The sequence below is a fragment of the Marmota monax genome, unplaced genomic scaffold, assembly GCF_021218885.2.
Source record: "Marmota monax isolate L192 unplaced genomic scaffold, Marmota_monax_Labrador192_F-V1.1 WCK01_AAM20220418_F8-fsc00284, whole genome shotgun sequence".
In the NCBI taxonomy this organism is placed as follows: Eukaryota; Metazoa; Chordata; class Mammalia; order Rodentia; family Sciuridae; genus Marmota; species Marmota monax.
In genome coordinates, this window is record NW_026694275.1 from 881,466 (window position 1) to 898,824 (window position 17,359).

At 34.9% G+C, this 17,359-nt stretch overlaps 1 protein-coding gene across 1 annotated transcript in view; it reads left to right on the plus strand.

Annotated features, from left to right (window-relative positions):
- Positions 1-17,359, plus strand: part of Tex11 (testis expressed 11) — a 271,569-nt gene that overhangs the window by 144,249 nt on the left and 109,961 nt on the right. The window contains exon 14 of the mRNA XM_046467052.2: positions 13,278-13,380. Coding sequence (XP_046323008.2) covers positions 13,278-13,380 — 103 coding nt within the window. The remainder of the gene's footprint in view (positions 1-13,277; positions 13,381-17,359) is intronic.

Consider the following 17,359-nt stretch of genomic DNA (forward strand, 5'->3'; position numbering starts at 1 on the left):
GCAATTACTCTCTTTTCTACTTTGGTTAGAGCCTATCTGAAGTAGAGTGTTGGACTAGGGGCAACAGTTTTGAAGAGGCATATTGAAAAACCTGAACATGCTAAGAAGAATGTACTCAAAGATGATGAGAACACTAAAACCCTTCTTATTTGAAGAAGAGTTAAAGGAGTATAAAGGGTGAAAATGGAAGACTTGGGGGAAGCATATAGCTTTCTTCTAATATTTGAATTTATTTCCACTGGTGAGACCCACAAGGGGTGAGATTTTGGATCATCATAGACACTTTCTAGCTGGGTGTGAGGGCACATGCCTATAATCCCAGCAACCCAGGAAGCTGGGGCAGGAGGATTACAAGTTTGAGACCAGCCTCAGCAATTTACCAAGACTCTTCCCAAAAAAAAAAAAAAAAAATTTAAAAAGCTGGGGCTGTAGCTCAGTGGTAGAACCCCCATGGGTTCAGTCTCCAGTACTACAAAAAATGAAATAAATATATGTAAAAAACCACTTTCTAGTGATTAGAATTATGCAAAAATAAGGTGGATATTATTTTTTAGGTAAAATTGTTTTTTATTTTTTTAACCTTTATTTATTAATTATGTGTTGCTGAGGATTGAACCCAGTGCCTCACATGTGCTAGGCAAGTGCTCTACCACTGAGCTACATCACCAGCCTGGATATTCTTAAGATATAATGAATTTGCTCTCCTTGAAAGTATTTAAGTGGAGACTGAATGGCTGCTTGGTGTGAATGTTACAGAGGAGATTCAAATATCAGAAGAATTTTTTTTAAAAACTAAGACAACTTTGAGGTCTCCTCTAACCATGTTGTCCTAAGATAGTATTATTTGATAACATCTGTTATAGTTGAAGATTTTTAGAGGATCAAATTTAAAGATTATTGAATTTTAGAACAAAAGAGATATAAATCATTGGTAGATTCTTGCTAAAATAACTTCATTGAAATGTTATTTATATACAAAAATGCATTCATTTTAAGTATACAGGTACTTGATTTTGACAAATTTAAGCATACCCCAACGTACCCACTACCATATTCTAGATATAGAATACTTTCTTTATCCTAAAAGCTTCTCTCGTGCTCCTTCTCAATTCCGACCTTCACTCCCAGCCCCAAGCAATGACTGATAAGCTTTCCATCACTATAACTTAAATTGTCTTTCCTAGAGTTTCATATAAGTATAATCATACAATAGGTACTTCATTTTTTCCTTTTTTGATCTGACTTCTTTCACACGGTTTAGGAAGTCATTCATGTTGTTGCATGTATCAATAGTTTGTTCCTTTTTGTTGCTGGGTACTATTCCATTGTATGGATATATCATAATTTATTCATCCATATGTGGATGGATATTTTGGTTTTTGAGGCTATTATGAATAAAGCTACTATGAACATTCAAGTACATGCCTTTGGGTATCTTTTTCCTATGTAATTTATTTTTTTTAATTTATTGGTTCTTTTGAGTTATACATGACAGTAGAATCCATTTTTATATAACTATACAAGCACAGAATATATCTTATTCTACTTTGGCTCCCATTCTTGTGGATGTCTTTGATTGTGGATTCACTGTGATGTTTATATATATGTGTATATATATATATATATATACACACACACACACACACACACACACACATAGAGAAATTGTAAGATTTATTCCACTGTCTTTCTTGTTCCTATCCCCTCTCCCTTCCCTCCATTCCCAATTATCTAATATACTGAACATGTATTCTCCCCCACCTTTGGATATGTTTTGATTTCTCTTGACCAGATATCCAGAAGTGAAATTGCTGGTTCATATGGTTAGTGGATTTTAAAGTTTGTGAGGAACAGTTGAAACCAGATATGGTGATGCCTACCTGTAATCCCACCAACTCAGGAAACTGAGGCAGGATGATCATAGTAAGTCTGATGCCTGCCTGGACAACTTAGCGAGATCCTGTCTCAAAATGAAAAAGTACTGGGGCTATATAGCTCAGTGGTAAAGCAACCCTGGAATCAATCCCCAGTACCAAACCTCAACCAAAACCAAGAAACTGTTGAGCAGTTTTTCAAAGCATTTGGACCATTTTACATTTCTGCCAGCAATGGGTGAGAATGCCAGTTTATCTACGTCCTTGTCAACATATGGTATTTTCAATCTTTTACATTTCATCTACTCTAGTAGGTGGGTTGTGGGATTTAACTTATGAAGTAAAATTTATTATATTTTTCTTTTGTGGTTTAGGTTTACTGTGTCTTCTTTAAGAAATCCTTGCCTACCCCAAGATAGCAAATGAAAACCTTTATTCTAGAGATTTTATAGTTTAAGCTTTTATGTTTAGGTCTGGGATCCAGATTGAGTTAATTTGCATGTGTACATGCATGTGTGTTTATGTCTGTGTGATAGGGATGAAGGTTCATTTTTTTCCATATAGATATCATATTTTTCTAGCACCAATATTGAAAGACTATCCTTTCCTCATTGAATCACCTTGGCACTTTTCTCAAAAATCAATTGATCGTAAATGTTTAGATTCGTTTCTGCACTGTATTCTGTTCCATTGATCGTATGTACCTCCTTATGCTAAGATCTCATTCTATCAGTTATCATAGTTTTATATTAAGTTCTAAAGTCAAGCTGTGTAAATCCTCAAATTTGTTTTTATGTAGAATCATTTTGGTTATTCTAGGTCCTTTATTATTTCCACATTGATTATAAAATTGGCTTGTCAATTTTTGAAAAAATGCCTGCTGGTATTTTGGTTTGGATTGCATTGAATCTTTATACCAACTTGGGGACAGTTAACATCTTAACAGTATTTAGAATTACAATTCATTAACATTAGCTAGCTGTCCTCTATTTGTTTAGGTCTTTTTAAGTTTCTCTCATCAATATTTTATAGTTTTCAATGTAAAATTTTTGCATATATTTTGTTAAATTTATCCCAAAGAATACCTGTTCTTGATATTACAAATGATTTTGACTTTATTAATTTCAATTTCCAGTTGTTTACTGCTAGTATGTAGAAATTCAGTTGATTAAAAAAAATGTGGTAAAGGCACATGTAACAGGATTTATTATCTTTTTTGGCAGCAGGGGGGCAAGTACCAGGGATTGAATTTGGGGGAACTCAACCACTGAGCCACATCCCCAGCCCTATTTTGTATTTTATTTGGAGACAGGATCTCACGGAGTTGCTTAGCACCTTGCTTTTTTTTTTTTTTAAGAGAGAGAGAGAGAATTTTTTTAATATTTATTTTTTAGTTTTCGGTGGACACAACATCTTTATTTAATTTTTATGTGGTGCTGAGGATCGAACCCAGCGCCCCAAGCATGCCAGGCAAGCGCACTACCTCTTGAGCCACATCCCCAGCCCACCTTGCTTTTGCTGAGGCTGGCTTTGAACTTCCTTCCTCAGCCTCCTGAGCCAGTGGAATTACAGGCATGTGCTATGGTGCCCTGCTCAGAATTAATCTCAACCATTTGTAAGTGTACTTCAATGCTATTAAGTATGGATACATTGTGGTGAATCCATCTTTACTGCCCATCTTTAGAACTCTTTTCAGCTTGCAAAACTGAAACTCTGTACCCATTAAACAACAATTCCTTATTCCCCTCTGCCAGTTGCCCCTGAAAAGTACCATTCTATATTATGTCTGTATAAACTTAACTACTTTAAGTAGGTACCCAATATAAGTGTAACCATATAGTACTTATCATTTCATTACTAATTTATTGCACTTAGCACAGTATTCTCTATATGGTTCATCCATGTTGCAGTATGTGTCATAATGTCCATTTTTTTAAAAATCTTTTTTTAGTTGTAGATGGACCTTTATTTTATTTATTTATTTTTATTTGGTGCTGAGGCTCAAACCCAGTGCCTCACACATGCTAGGAAAATGCTCTACCACTGAGCTACAGCCCCATAATGCCATTTTTAAAAAATATTTATTTTTAGTTGTAGTTGGACACAATACCTTTATTTTATTTATTTATTTTTATGTGGTGCTGAGGATTGAACCCAGGGCCTCGCACATGCTAGGCGAGCACTCTATCACTGAGCCACAACCCCAGCCCTATAATATTCATTTTTAAGGCTAAATCTTATTCAAATACTACACACCCACACACATATTCTTTTTTTTTTTTTTTTTTTTTTTTTTTGGTACCAGGGATTGAACTCAGGGGCACTCGACCACTGAGCCATATCCCCAGCCCTAGTTTGTATTTTATTTAGAGACAGGGTCTCACCAAGTTGCTTAGCACCTCACAGTTGTTGAGGCTGGCTTTGAACTTGCGATCCTCCTGTCTTAACCTCCTAAGCCACTGGGATTACAAATGTCAACCTCTGTGCCTGGCACTCACCTACACACATATTCTTTATCCATTCTGCTTGATGGGTTGCATCAATCAACATTTTGACTATTATGATTAATATTGTTGAACATGGATATATAATTATCTGTTCAAGTCTCTGTTTTTTTGTTTTTGTTGTTTTTCTGGTACCAGGAATTGAACCCAGGGGCACTTAACTACATCCCCATCCTTTTTTTTGTATTTAGAGACAGGGTCTCACTAAGTTGCTGAGGACCTCACTAAGTTGCTGAGGCTGACTTTGAACTCATGATCCTCCTCCCTTAGCCTCCTGAACCACTGGGATTACAGTCATGTGCCACAGTGGCCATCTTGTTTAAGCCTCTTTCAAAAAAAATTTTTTTTTTGCATATTTAAGAGTAGAATTCTTGGGTCATATGGCAATTATACATGTAATATTTTGATCAGCTATCATACACCATTTTCCTTAATGGCTATAACATTTTACATTTCTACCTGCAGTCCACATATATTCCAATTTCTCCACATCCTAGTCAACACATACTATTTTCTAGTTTTTTTTTTTATTTTGCCATCCAAATAGCTATGAAATTGTCTCTTACTCTGTTTTTGACTTGTATTTCCCTAATCATTTGTGATGTTGAGTATCTGCTCACATGCTTATTGACTATCTGTATCTTCTTAGGAGAAAAGTCTATTCAAATCCTTGTGCATTTAAAATTGGATTATTTTATAGTTTTTTACTTGTAGGAAGTATTTTTCCTGATATTAAACCCATATCCATATATGATTTAAAAATATTTTCTACCTTTCTGTGAATTGTCTTTTTCTTCATAGTGTCTTCTGAAACACACAAGTTTTTTTTTATTATTTTGATGAATTCTGTTTTTTTTTTCCTACTTTGCCTGTGGTTTTTGTGTGGTATCCAAGAAATTATTGCCAAATATGATGTCCTAAAGGTTTCCCCCTATACTTTCTTCTAGGAGATATATAGTTATGGGTCTCATGTTTAGTTCTTTGATTCATTTTGTGTCAATTTTTGTATGTGATGTTAAGATGTAAGGATCCATATGGAATATGGATATCCTGTTTCTATAACACCTTTGTTGAGCAGATTATTCTTTTCCCAATGTGTGGTCTGGGCATCGGGGTTGAAAATTATTTCACCATATATAAGGGTTTACTTCTGGGATCTTTATTATATTCCATTGCTTTATATGTCTGTTCTTATCCAGTAATATACTGTTTTTATTACTATGGATTTGTAACTATCTGTCCCGTCCGGCAGGACACATCAACGTGGGCAGCGAACCTAGATGGGGAGGAATTAAAGGGACAAGAGACACGAAAGGTGACAGCAAGACAGGTGTCTGATCAAGCTGCAAACTTTTATTGTTCACACAGGGGTATTTATATGCTGGGGATGGGGAAGCTCTCTAATCAACAACTGCTGGATGTGGGTGGTAAAACTGCCAGGTGCAAGATGTCTGATGATCCTGATAACCGCAGGATGTTCCAGGGAGATAGGTGGCTGCAGGATGCCTCCCAGGCAGGATGTCTCCCAGGGGGCTGTCAGGCTAATCTTTGAAGGAGAATTTCCTTCTAGTCCCTGACAACTATCTAAATCAGCAAATGTATTAAAACTTTGTTCTTTTTAAGATTGTTCTTGGTTACTTTGGGTCCCTTGAGATTTCACATTAAGTTTAGCTTTGGCTTTTTTAGGGGAAAAAAAAGGCCTTGAGATTTTCATATAGATGCATTGAATCAGTAAATCACTTTAGGTATCTTCATTTCTTTTTTGTGTTTTATTTTTTTGGAGGGGGTACCAGGGATTGAATTCAGGGGCACTTGGCCACTGAGCCACATCCTCAGCCCTATTTTGTATTTTATTTAGGGACAGGGTCTCACTGAGTGCCTTGCTTTTGTGCCTTGCTTTTGCGGAGACTGGCTTTGAACTTGTGATCCTCCTGCCTCAGCCTCCTGAGCCATTGGAATTATAGGCTTATGCCACTGCACCTGACATCATGTCTGTCTTTGATGTAGTAAAACCTACATTATCTTCATTTCTTCTTAATTTTAATTTTTTTTCTTTTTGCCTTCTATTTGCCTTCTGTAAAAAAGTGCCATAGACTGGGTGGCTTAAAACAATAAAAATATATCTATTGTGGTACTTTTGACTGTATTTTATCAATTTTTGAGTTCTTTCTTGTTAGTCTTTATCTCTGATATGAATTATTTCTTTTATTTCTAATAGTTTCCTTAGTTTTAGCACCTTATTTCTTAGGTTTTTTTTTCTAATTCTGATTTATTTTGAGCTTTCATATCTGGTATCATTTACTTAATGTCATTTAGCTTATTTTGAAATAGTTTGTTAGAGATTTAACCTGTTTTGTAGGCATATTTGTCTGACATGCTTTCTTTTCTATAGGGATGTTTTCCTGCTGCTTACTCTCTTTTTAAAAGAAATTTTAGAGTATTTATATTGATGCTTTACTATTTCTCATTTTAGTAGAAATTATTTTCCTTAACTTTTATAATGAGGTGAAGTTTTGGAAAATATTATAAACTTTGCAGAAATCCTTTTTTGTTTTTTCATTTTTGTTTTTCATTTGATTTGGCCATGTTTAAAAATAAGGCAACTTGCCAGGTGTGGTGGTGCACATCGGTAATCCCTGCAATTTGGGAGGCTGAGGCAGGAGGATCACAAATTCAAGACTGGCCTCAGCAACTTAGTGAAACCCTAAACAGCTTAGAGGGAGCTTGTCTCAAAATAAAAAAAATAAAATGGACTAGGGATGTGGCTCAGTAGTCAAGCACCCCTAGTTTCAATCTCTAGTACCAAAAGAAAAACAAAAAAGGTGGCATTCCTGATCTAAATGGAAAAGTTATTGTAAATTACCAGTAAGTATGATGTTTCCTTTAGGGTGTTTTTGTTTTTTATTAGTATCCTAGGGTTTCTATAAAAAAGTGCCACAGACTGGGTGGCTTAAAACAATAAAAATATATTCTCATATTTCTTGGAGCTTACAAGTCCAAGATCAAGGTGTTGATAAGGCCCTGCTTTCTCTGAAGGCAGACCCTATATTGCCTCTTCCTAATTTCTAATGTTTGCCTATAGTTCTTTATTTCTTTTGGCTTATAGATTCATCGCTCCAAATTCTGCTTATCATGACATGACTGTGTACTTCTTTATCTTCTGTCTTCACATAGTTTTCTCTTATTTCTTTCTATGTCCAAATTTTCCCCTTCTTAAGAGGATATCAAGTTGTTGGATTAAGGCCCATCTCACCAAAATTACCTCATATTATCTTGATCATATCTACAAAAATGATTTCTAAATTGGGTCCCATTTGGAGGTTACATGCTGGCATGAATTTTGGGAGGACATTACTTACCCCCAATACAGATATAGTCCCATCTGGTTCAGGAAGTCCTTCTCCATGGTTCATATTTTAAGAGATTTCTCTCTCCCTCTCCCCCTTTCTCCCTCTCCCTCTCCCTCTCCCCCTTTCTCCTTCTTCCTCTTCCCCTTTCTTTTTCTCCCCCTTTCTCCCTCTCCCTCTCCTCCTCTCTCTTTCTCTCTGCTTGGAAGGAAGAGCCTATCTTTGTGTCTCTGGGGCTGCCCATAGTACTGGCATCTGTCTCTTTAGTCTTAGAGTTTTGAAGGGTCCAGCATAATCTATTCAGCCAGGAGAGTACTGAGATGGTGGCTTGGGCTTGTAAATACCAAGTTCCTCCCCATGCTTCAGCATGGAGTGAGCACACAAACCCACAGTTGCCTGCTTCTCCTTCTCCTCGCCCACCTTCTCTCTCTCTTATTGAGGTGATTGTGTGATTTTTTTCTCCTTTAATATGTTGAATTATATTGATTCATTTGGGGGAGGATTTATACCAACCTTGTATTCCTGGGGGAAAAATATTTTCCTATTTTACTTGGTATGTTTTGTTGAGGATATATACATCTGTTCTCATGAGTAAAATTAATTTCTAATTTTTCTTTTCAATTTTTTCTTTGATGGATTTTCTTATAAGGTTATGTTGACTTCATAAAATAAATTGTAGACTGTCACTTTCTTTTTGTATTGTCTAGAAAAGTTTGTTAAACTTGGAACTATTTCTCTCCTAAAATGTGAAACTGTTTGGGAAGTGATGTCAACAAGATGATAGAGTAGAACACTCCTTTCCCCAACAAACACACTGATTCAACCATTCATGGACAAATTCCTCTTTTGAGAAACTCAGCATCTGATGAAAAGGCTCCTGTGTTCTGGGAAAATGCAAAACCAGACTTGACAAAGCTAATAGGAATAATCAGGAAACCCTTTCTACCAGAATCCCTACCCCTGGCACAGTGCCATATGATCAGGAAGATATGTTCTAACTCCTAGCATCAGCAATGGGAGGGAAAAAGTTGGTCCATGCATGTAGAAGCCCAAATTTTCCCACAGTGTTCACAGGAGGAATGACTTCTTTCTTGTCAGCATTAGAGTTCTCAGTGGATGAACACAGCCTAGCTGCTAGGAGGAGAAAGGAGATGACAACTTTGACTGGTAGACAGTATAGCTCTTCTGCTTCTGCCCTTTTTAACCCAAAATGAACAAATAAAAATCCTAGTTCTGGGCTGGGGTTGTGGCTTAGTGGTAGAGCACTTGCCTAGCATATGTGAGGCACTGGGTTTCAGTCTCAGCACCACATATAAATAAATAAATGTATTGAAAAAAAAATCCTAGTTCTCAGCTTCTGCTTGGAAGGAAGGAGCCTATCTTTGTGTCTCTGGGGCTACCCATAGTACTGGCATCTGTCTCTTTAGTCTTAAGTGTTTTGAAGGGTCCATCATAATCTATTCAGCCAGGAGAGTACTGAGATGGTGGCTTGGGCTTGTAGATACCAAGTTCGTCCCCCTGCCTCAGCATGGAGTGAGCATACAAACTCCCAGTTGCCTCCTTCTCCCTAAGAAAGAAAAGTGTTGGTGCAGTCATTCAACACCATGACTTTTCACTTGTCTATCTCAGAGTACTGATGGGGTCTGGCATAATCTAGCCAAGTAGGGACGAATGCAAAAAGAGATTGAGATTTTGGTTTGTAGTCATGATATGCCTACCCCCACTTGGTTCAGCATAAAGCAAATAGACAAAATAACCTTAGTTCCTCACTTCTTCCTGGGGAGGGAAAGGGTTAGTCAGAGTATACAGCAATCCATCATTCCTGTGGAGGTCATCAGAAGAATTGGATTCAGTTTTACTTGAACTAGTGCACTGATGTGACCGAGCATAGATTATTAGTTACAGGACTATTCAGATATTTCTAGTTCTTGTTTATTCAGCTTAGTAAATTATATTTTCTAGGATTGTATTTATGTTGTCTAAATTTTCAACTTCATTGGCATAAAGTTGTTCAGATACCCTCTTAATATCTTTAATTTCCCTTCTCTCTTTTTTATTCCTTGCTTGTCTTACCAGAGATTTTTCCAGTTTGTTTTTTTGTAAGAACAAGGTTTTGGCTTTGTGGGTCCTTTCTATGTATGTTTGCTTTATATTTCAGCAACTTGTTAGTATCATTATTGTTTTCTTTTGTATACATTCTTTAGATTTAATTGCAGTTCTTTTTATAATTTCTCAAGATAATTTTTAGCTTTTAAATTTACAACCTTAAAATATATTTATCATGTAACATTTAATACATTTTCTTAAAATTGTTGCTTTAGCTATAGCCACAATATTTTAAGTAATTTTTCATTTATATATAGCATCTACAGAGTAAAACAGTACACATATTGTCGGTATAAAGCCTGTTGAATTATCAGAAAGTGAACAAACCTATATAACCACTGTCAAGAAAAGAATTACTATGTTACCAGCCTCCCTGGATATCTGTCATGCCTAGTCCACAAATTTTAATATATTGTGTAATGGATAATTTTATGTGTCAACTTGACTGGATTAACAATGCTCAGATAGCTGGTAAAAACATTATTTCTGCATGTGTCTGTGAGGGTGTTTCTAGTAGAGATTAGCTTTTAAATCAGACTATGTAAAGAAGATTCACCCTTATCAATGTGATGGACATCACCCAATTCATTCAAGGTTCAGGGAACAAAAAGATGAAAGAAGGAGGAATTTGCTTTCTCCATCTTTTCCACCCCTCAGACATAGGAACTCAGTTCTCAGGCCTGTGGACTCCAACTTAATTATACCACTGGCTTTCCTGGTACTCTAGCTTGCACATAGCATATTGTGGGATTTCTCAACCTCCATAATCATGTGAGCCAGTTCCAAGAATAAATCTCTTACACACATGCATACATAGTATATCTCCTATTCATTCTACAGTATTTTATTATACAATTAAAATTATATTATACAATTCAAAATATTTTCCAATTTCCTTTATAATTTTCTTTGACCTGTTAATTATGTAAAAATCTTATTTCTGAATTTTGAAACATGCAAGGATTTTCTTGGCATCAATTTAGTAATTGCTTTTAGTAATTGATTTCTAGCTTAATTGCATTATAATTGATTTCAGATTTTGAAATAGGTTGAGATATGCTTTGTAGAAAGATATATGGTCAATTTTCATAAATAATCTGCATATGTTTAAAAGAAATGTATTTTCTGCAGTTTTGGGGGGATGTGTGTACATATATGTAAATTCACATACATATAAATTTACATTCAGTTTGTTGTTAATTTTTTTAAAATGTTTATTTTTTAGTTGTAGTTGGACACAATACCTTTATTTTATTTTAATTATTTTTATGTGGTGCTGAGGATAGCACTCTACCTCTGAGCCACAACCCCAGCCTCATGTTTATTTTATTTTAATATTCTGTACTCAAACCTATATTTTGCATACTTTGTTAAGCACTGAGATGAGGTATTAAAATGTCCTATAAAGATTGTAAGTTTGCCTATTTCATCATCTAATTTGATAGTTTTTGCTTTATGTATTAGAGGCTCTATGTGTGTACAAAATTAGAATTGTAATATATTTCTATTTGTTGAAGTTTTATTAGCATAAAATGGGCTTTTTATAGCTTGTATTTTTGCCTTAAAGTCATTTTTATCTGACATTAATATGTCCACATTAAAGCTAAATATGTAGCTCAGTGTTAGAGTGCTTGCCTAGTATGCACGAATCCAGCACTGCAAAAATATGTGTGTGCGTGTGCGTGCTTTCTTTGGTTAATATTTTCTCAGTATATCTACTTTAATCCTTTTACTTTGAACCCGTTTGGATTTTTTCTGTACCATTATATATTAGACATGCTATTTATAAACAGAAAATAGTTAGATATTTTTAATATCCAATAGTTAGATTTTTTAATCCATTTTGAGAGTTTTTGTTTTTCCACTGGACATTTAATTTTTAAAAATTTAATATATTGATATAATTGAGTTTATGTCCACATCTTAATTTAATACTTTTTTGAAAAATATTTTTTAGTTGTAGATGGACACAATACCTTTATACCTTTATTTTGCTTATTTGATTTGTTTATTTGGTGCTGGGGATTTAATCCAGTGCCTCACACTTGCTAGGCAAGCACTCTAGCATTGAACCACAACCCCAGCCCTTAATTTAATTCTTCTATTTGTCATTTCTGTCTCTTTTTCTCTCCTTTCTTGCTATTGATTTTTTACAATTGATGTTTACTTTTAGAGTTGTTTTTGGTTTACAGAAAACTTGAGTGAGAAGTACAGAGAGTCCTTTCGACACATTTGACATACTTGTTATCATGCAGAATAGTTTCAATCCCTTGTACTTCACTTATTCATTCATTTTTCCCTCCTACTGACCTCCTGAAAACAACTGATTTTTTTTTAACTATCCATGTAGTTTTGCCTTTTCCAGAGTATTACATAATTGGAATCATGTAGTATGAAGCCTTTTGAGATTGGTTTCTTTCTCTTGACAGTATTTAATGTATATTCATTTAAGATTCCTATTGTCTTTTCATGTTATAATAGCTCATTTCTTCTTTTTAAAATATTTTTGTAAAATATGGGAAGCATTTATAAATACCCTTAATTAATTAATTAATTAATTTTATTTAAAAAAAATTTAGTTGTCAATGGATCTTTTGTTTTATTTATTTATATGTGGTGCTGAGGATTGAACCCAGGGTTTCACACATGCCAGGCAAGTGCTCTGCCACTGAGCCACAACCCCAGCCCAGCTCATTTCATTGTAGTGCTCAATAATATTGAATTGGTTGGGGGTATAGATCAGAGGTAAAGTGCTTGCACAGCATGCACAAAGCCATAGGTTTGGGACCAGCCTAAATATGCACCTTTAGATGTTTTAACCCTCTGTGTAATGTAGTTTGGGGCTATCAATAAATGAATATACTTATGTTACACCTCAGAGATTATTTCCCCCTATGTTCTGTTTACCTCCACCAAGGTAAACTTCTTTGCAGTCCCCCCTAGGGGTGGATATGATTGAGAACAAGTTTACTTCTGATTTAGCCTAGTCTAAGAGTGTGATTCCATGAGCCTTGATGTCTACTTCCTATCTTAATGAGATCCATCAAAGCTACAGAACATTTGTCCAGATTTGCAAATGCCTACCAGATAAAAGTGGCTTCACTTCTCTGTTTACTTCTGAGGGACCTCACTTTTCCTTAGTTTTTCTTTGCTCGGTAATTCCTTTACTATCTTGTCAGTTTTTTGTATATTTCTGAAAAATAATTTTAAATATGTTATCCAACATTTTTGGTTGTTTTTAAAAGGAGGGTTGGTCTGACATGGCTAACTCACTCTATTTCCAGAAGCAGAATTCATTGTTTCTTTAGCATTTTTAAGAGAGCAGTTCCTATCTTTTCATTATAAGTATCCCTTAGCCATTTTAAATGTTTTAATGATACTTGTAAAATATGGTAAGGACTTCCTTATTGGTTTTATAAAATAGATCCAATGTTTCTTTATTTCAGGCCAAAGAGGCAGTGATGAAAGCTGAAAGACAGGATCCTACAAATGTTTTCACTCAATTTTATATGTTCAAGATTGCAGTCTTGGAAAGCAACTCTGACAGAGGTATAAATATTATTTATGAGTTATATTTGATAATGCAAAGAATTGAAAATCCTCAAAGAATAAATAATCTATAACAGAAAGCCACATTATTTTTGAAATAATGGAATTAAATATATGTTCTGTCTTTCCTATGAAAAATAATACAATAATACAAAAAGAAACCATGGAAGGTCATGCAGAAGTTAAAGAACACTGAATACCTATGGAGGGAATCTGAAGTGGGCAGATGTGGGACAAGAATTGGGGAAAAGTCTTGTCACTGTATGTTTTTTGTGTTTTCTGTCATTTGAACCAACCTATTCCAAAAGCTTTAAAAGCTGTGGGGGAAGAAAATTATAGTAAAAACATGTATCAGCCAAGAATTGTCCTCAGAGAAGGAAGGTTTTCAGGGCACATTTTGATTCTTTTCACTTATGTTTTGATTAGTGCATTATAATTATACATAATATTGGGGTTCATTTTGACATAATCATACATACATGGAATATAATTTGTTCCACTTCAGTCTCCAATACTTCCCCTTTCTCCTCCCTCCCCCATTCTCCATCCCCAACTTTACTGATCTTCCTTCTATTTATAGTTTTTTATTAGTGCATTATAGATGTACATGAAGGTAAAATTCACTGTTGTATATTTATATTTGTACACAATATAGTTTGGTCAGTTTCACACCACCATTCTGTCCTTTTCCTGTCCCTTCTCCCTCCCTCTCAATTCCGTTCCCCTCCTCCATTGATCTCTCTTCTATTTATGGGACACCCCCACCCCCCCCCCCGTTTTCCATCTAGAAGCAAGATAATTTTTGATATGTAAGGATTTAATACTACCATTTCTTTAATTCCTTTTTGGTTTTTTTCCCTCTCTTCCTAGCTTCCCTTGGGATTAGGTTATATTCCGTGGCAGTATTCTCTCATTACTTTTTATTCTTTGTTTATTAATTATAGAGTTTGTCTTTGTGGCTGTCATGAGGCTTATTTTAAGCTGATAATGAGTTGCATTAAATGATTGTGTTTTTAAAAATTGATATACTTTTTCTACCTGTTCTGGTGTTTTGTTTTTTGTTTGTTTGTTTGTTTGTTTGTTTTTTTATGGTACTAGGGATTGAACCCAGGGTATTGTGCATGCAAGACAAGCACTCTATCAACTGAGCTATATCCCCAGCCTCCTTCTACCTGTTCTGCTCACACATTTTTTTGTTTTGAACATCATAACTTTTATCTTTTTATACTGTGTATCCTCTAAAATATTTATCTATTATTACTTAAATGAATTTCTTTTTAACCTTCATATTAAAGGTACAAGTGAGTTGCATACCTAAGAGTATTCTTTTTTTTAAATATTTATTTTTTAGTTGTAGTTGGACACATTACCCTTATTTTATTTATTTTTATGTGGTGCTGAGGATCGAACCCAGGGCCTTGCACATGCTAGGCGAGTACTCTACCCCTGAGCTACAACCCCAGCCCCACCCTAAGAGTATTCTGAGTTTGATTTCCTACTTACTTTTGCTAGTAAGTTTTTTCCTTTGATATGATTTTGTGTTACTAATCAGTACTTTTTTCCTTCAGCTTAAAAAATTCCCTTCAGCATTTCTAGTAAGACAGGTCTGGTGTTGATGAACTCCTTTAGCTTTTGTTTGTCTGGGCAAGTTTTTATCTTCCCTTCATTTCTCAAGGGGAACTGTGTTAGAAAAAGTATTCCTGTTTGGTAGCCTTTTTTTTTTTAATCTGTACTTACTTTTCTTATTTTTTATTTTGTTGTATATGGACATAAACCTTTATTTTATTTATTTATTTTTTTATGTGGTGCTGAGGATCGAACCAATGCCTCACATGTGCTAGGCAAGTGCTCTACCAGTGAGCTACAACCCCAGCCCTACATCTGTACTTTTGATCTCACTCTTTCCTTGCCTGTAAGGTTTCTTCTGAGAAGATACCGATAGCCTTAATGGCACTCCCTTATATATTATGTGCTTCTTTTCTGTTGCTGCTTTCAGGATCCTCTCTGAAATTTGATTTTTGACTGTTTATGTCTTGTTGTAGTCTTAACACATTTCGCCACATAACTATCACTTAATCATCACACCCTGTATAACTTTTCATTGTGTAATCATCATATGATATAATTCTGTTTGTCAGGCCACATAAATGGTAAACAGAGCAGCAATGTACTCACCATTGGCATAGGGATAAGAATTTGTGTTCTCGTGCACTATAAGTTATAAGTCTAGTATTCTCAGAGCACATGCATTGTCAGTATATTTCCATAAGCCAAGTTGCATGGTTTGTTTAGAGCACTGCGTAACTAATGGTTAACACATCTTATATGAGTGGTGCTGAGGACGGAGTGTCAGATGATGAAGCCAATGACAGGGCACAGAATCTTCAGACACAGTAGATTAAATTTTGTAAGTCTGTATTTCTCAACACTATAATAAATTTACTCAAGTGTAATATTTTGACTATAGTGTACAAATCGATAACAACTAATGTGTTAACTTTTTTTCAGACCATAAAATAATGTTCACTAAACTGTCATAAAGAAATGTACATCAATTTCGACTATTCAGTTTTGACATATATTTCATGGAGTACGTATCCTAATCTTGCACCAAAGGCAATTTAATAATAGATGATTTTTAAGTAACACTGACATATTTTTAAAAAGATTCACATGATGGTCACACTTTACTTTTTCATGAAATTAAAACATTTAATGGTGCATTATAATTATATACAATAGTGGGATTCTTTGTTACATATTTGTACATGCACATAATATAACAATATAATTTGGTCAATTTGCAGAACAAAAATTTTTAAAAGCTCTAATATCTCTCATTTAAAGAACCAACAAGAAATTTGAAAATCTATCACCAAACATAAAAATAAAAAGTGTTGACTTTTCTTTTCTTTCCCTTACATACCCACAATTTCAGTTACATTTTATGTCATCTCCCGCTACCCCCTGTTCTCTATTGTTTCTGGGTATGAGGGCAGAAAATAACAAAGATAAACACCATAAAGGGAATGAGGGGATCTGAAATGAAGAAAATTTTATGCTCTAAATTTTAACTTAAGTTCTTAGTGCCTCACATGCTACTAAGCCTAGTTTTTTGTTTGTTGGTTTGTTTTTGTACAGAGATTGAACCCAGGGATGCCTAACCACTGAGCTACATCCTAAGCTCTTTTTTTTATATTTTATTTAGAGTCTCACTGAATTACCTAGGGCTTCGCTAAATTGCTAAGGCTGGCTTTGAACTCGTAATCCTCCTGCTTCAGCCTCCAAGCCACTGCCTCCAGCCCTGTTTTTTTTTTTTTAATTTTTAAAAATACTTTTTGTTTTATTTATTTTTATGTGGTGCTGAGGATTGAACCCAGTGCTAGGCTAGCACTCTACCATTGAGTCACAACCCCAGCCCCTTGCTCCAGTCCTTTTTATTTTTTATATTTTGAGACAGGGTCTCACTAAGTTCTTTAGAGCCTCACTAAGTTGCTGAAGCTGGCCTCTAAGCTGAAATTCTTCTGCCTAATCCTCCCAAGTTGCTGGGATTACAGTTGTGTATACCTACTCCTGGCTAGATCTCTTACCTTTTCTACTTGGATATTTATATAATTACCAAGATTTATTGAGTTTTCTGGGACTCTTTCTTTAAATAAGTTTTCTAACTCTTTTATCACTTTAACATCTACTGCTATATGTGAATACTTGTTCTTTTGATGATGTCCCGTAAGTCCCACAAGCTTTTTTTATTCCTTTCCATTCCTTTTTCTTTCTCCTCTGACTACCTGTTATTAAATAACCTGTCTTTTAAGTTTATATAATCTTTCTTCTACTTGACCATTTTATGCTCTTTATTGCATTTTTCAGCTCTCAGTTTTTTTTAACACCAGTGACACTCTTCACAGAACTAGAAAAAAACAATTCTAGCCAGGTAGAGTGGCACATGCCTGTAATCCCAGTAGCTTTGGAGGCTGAG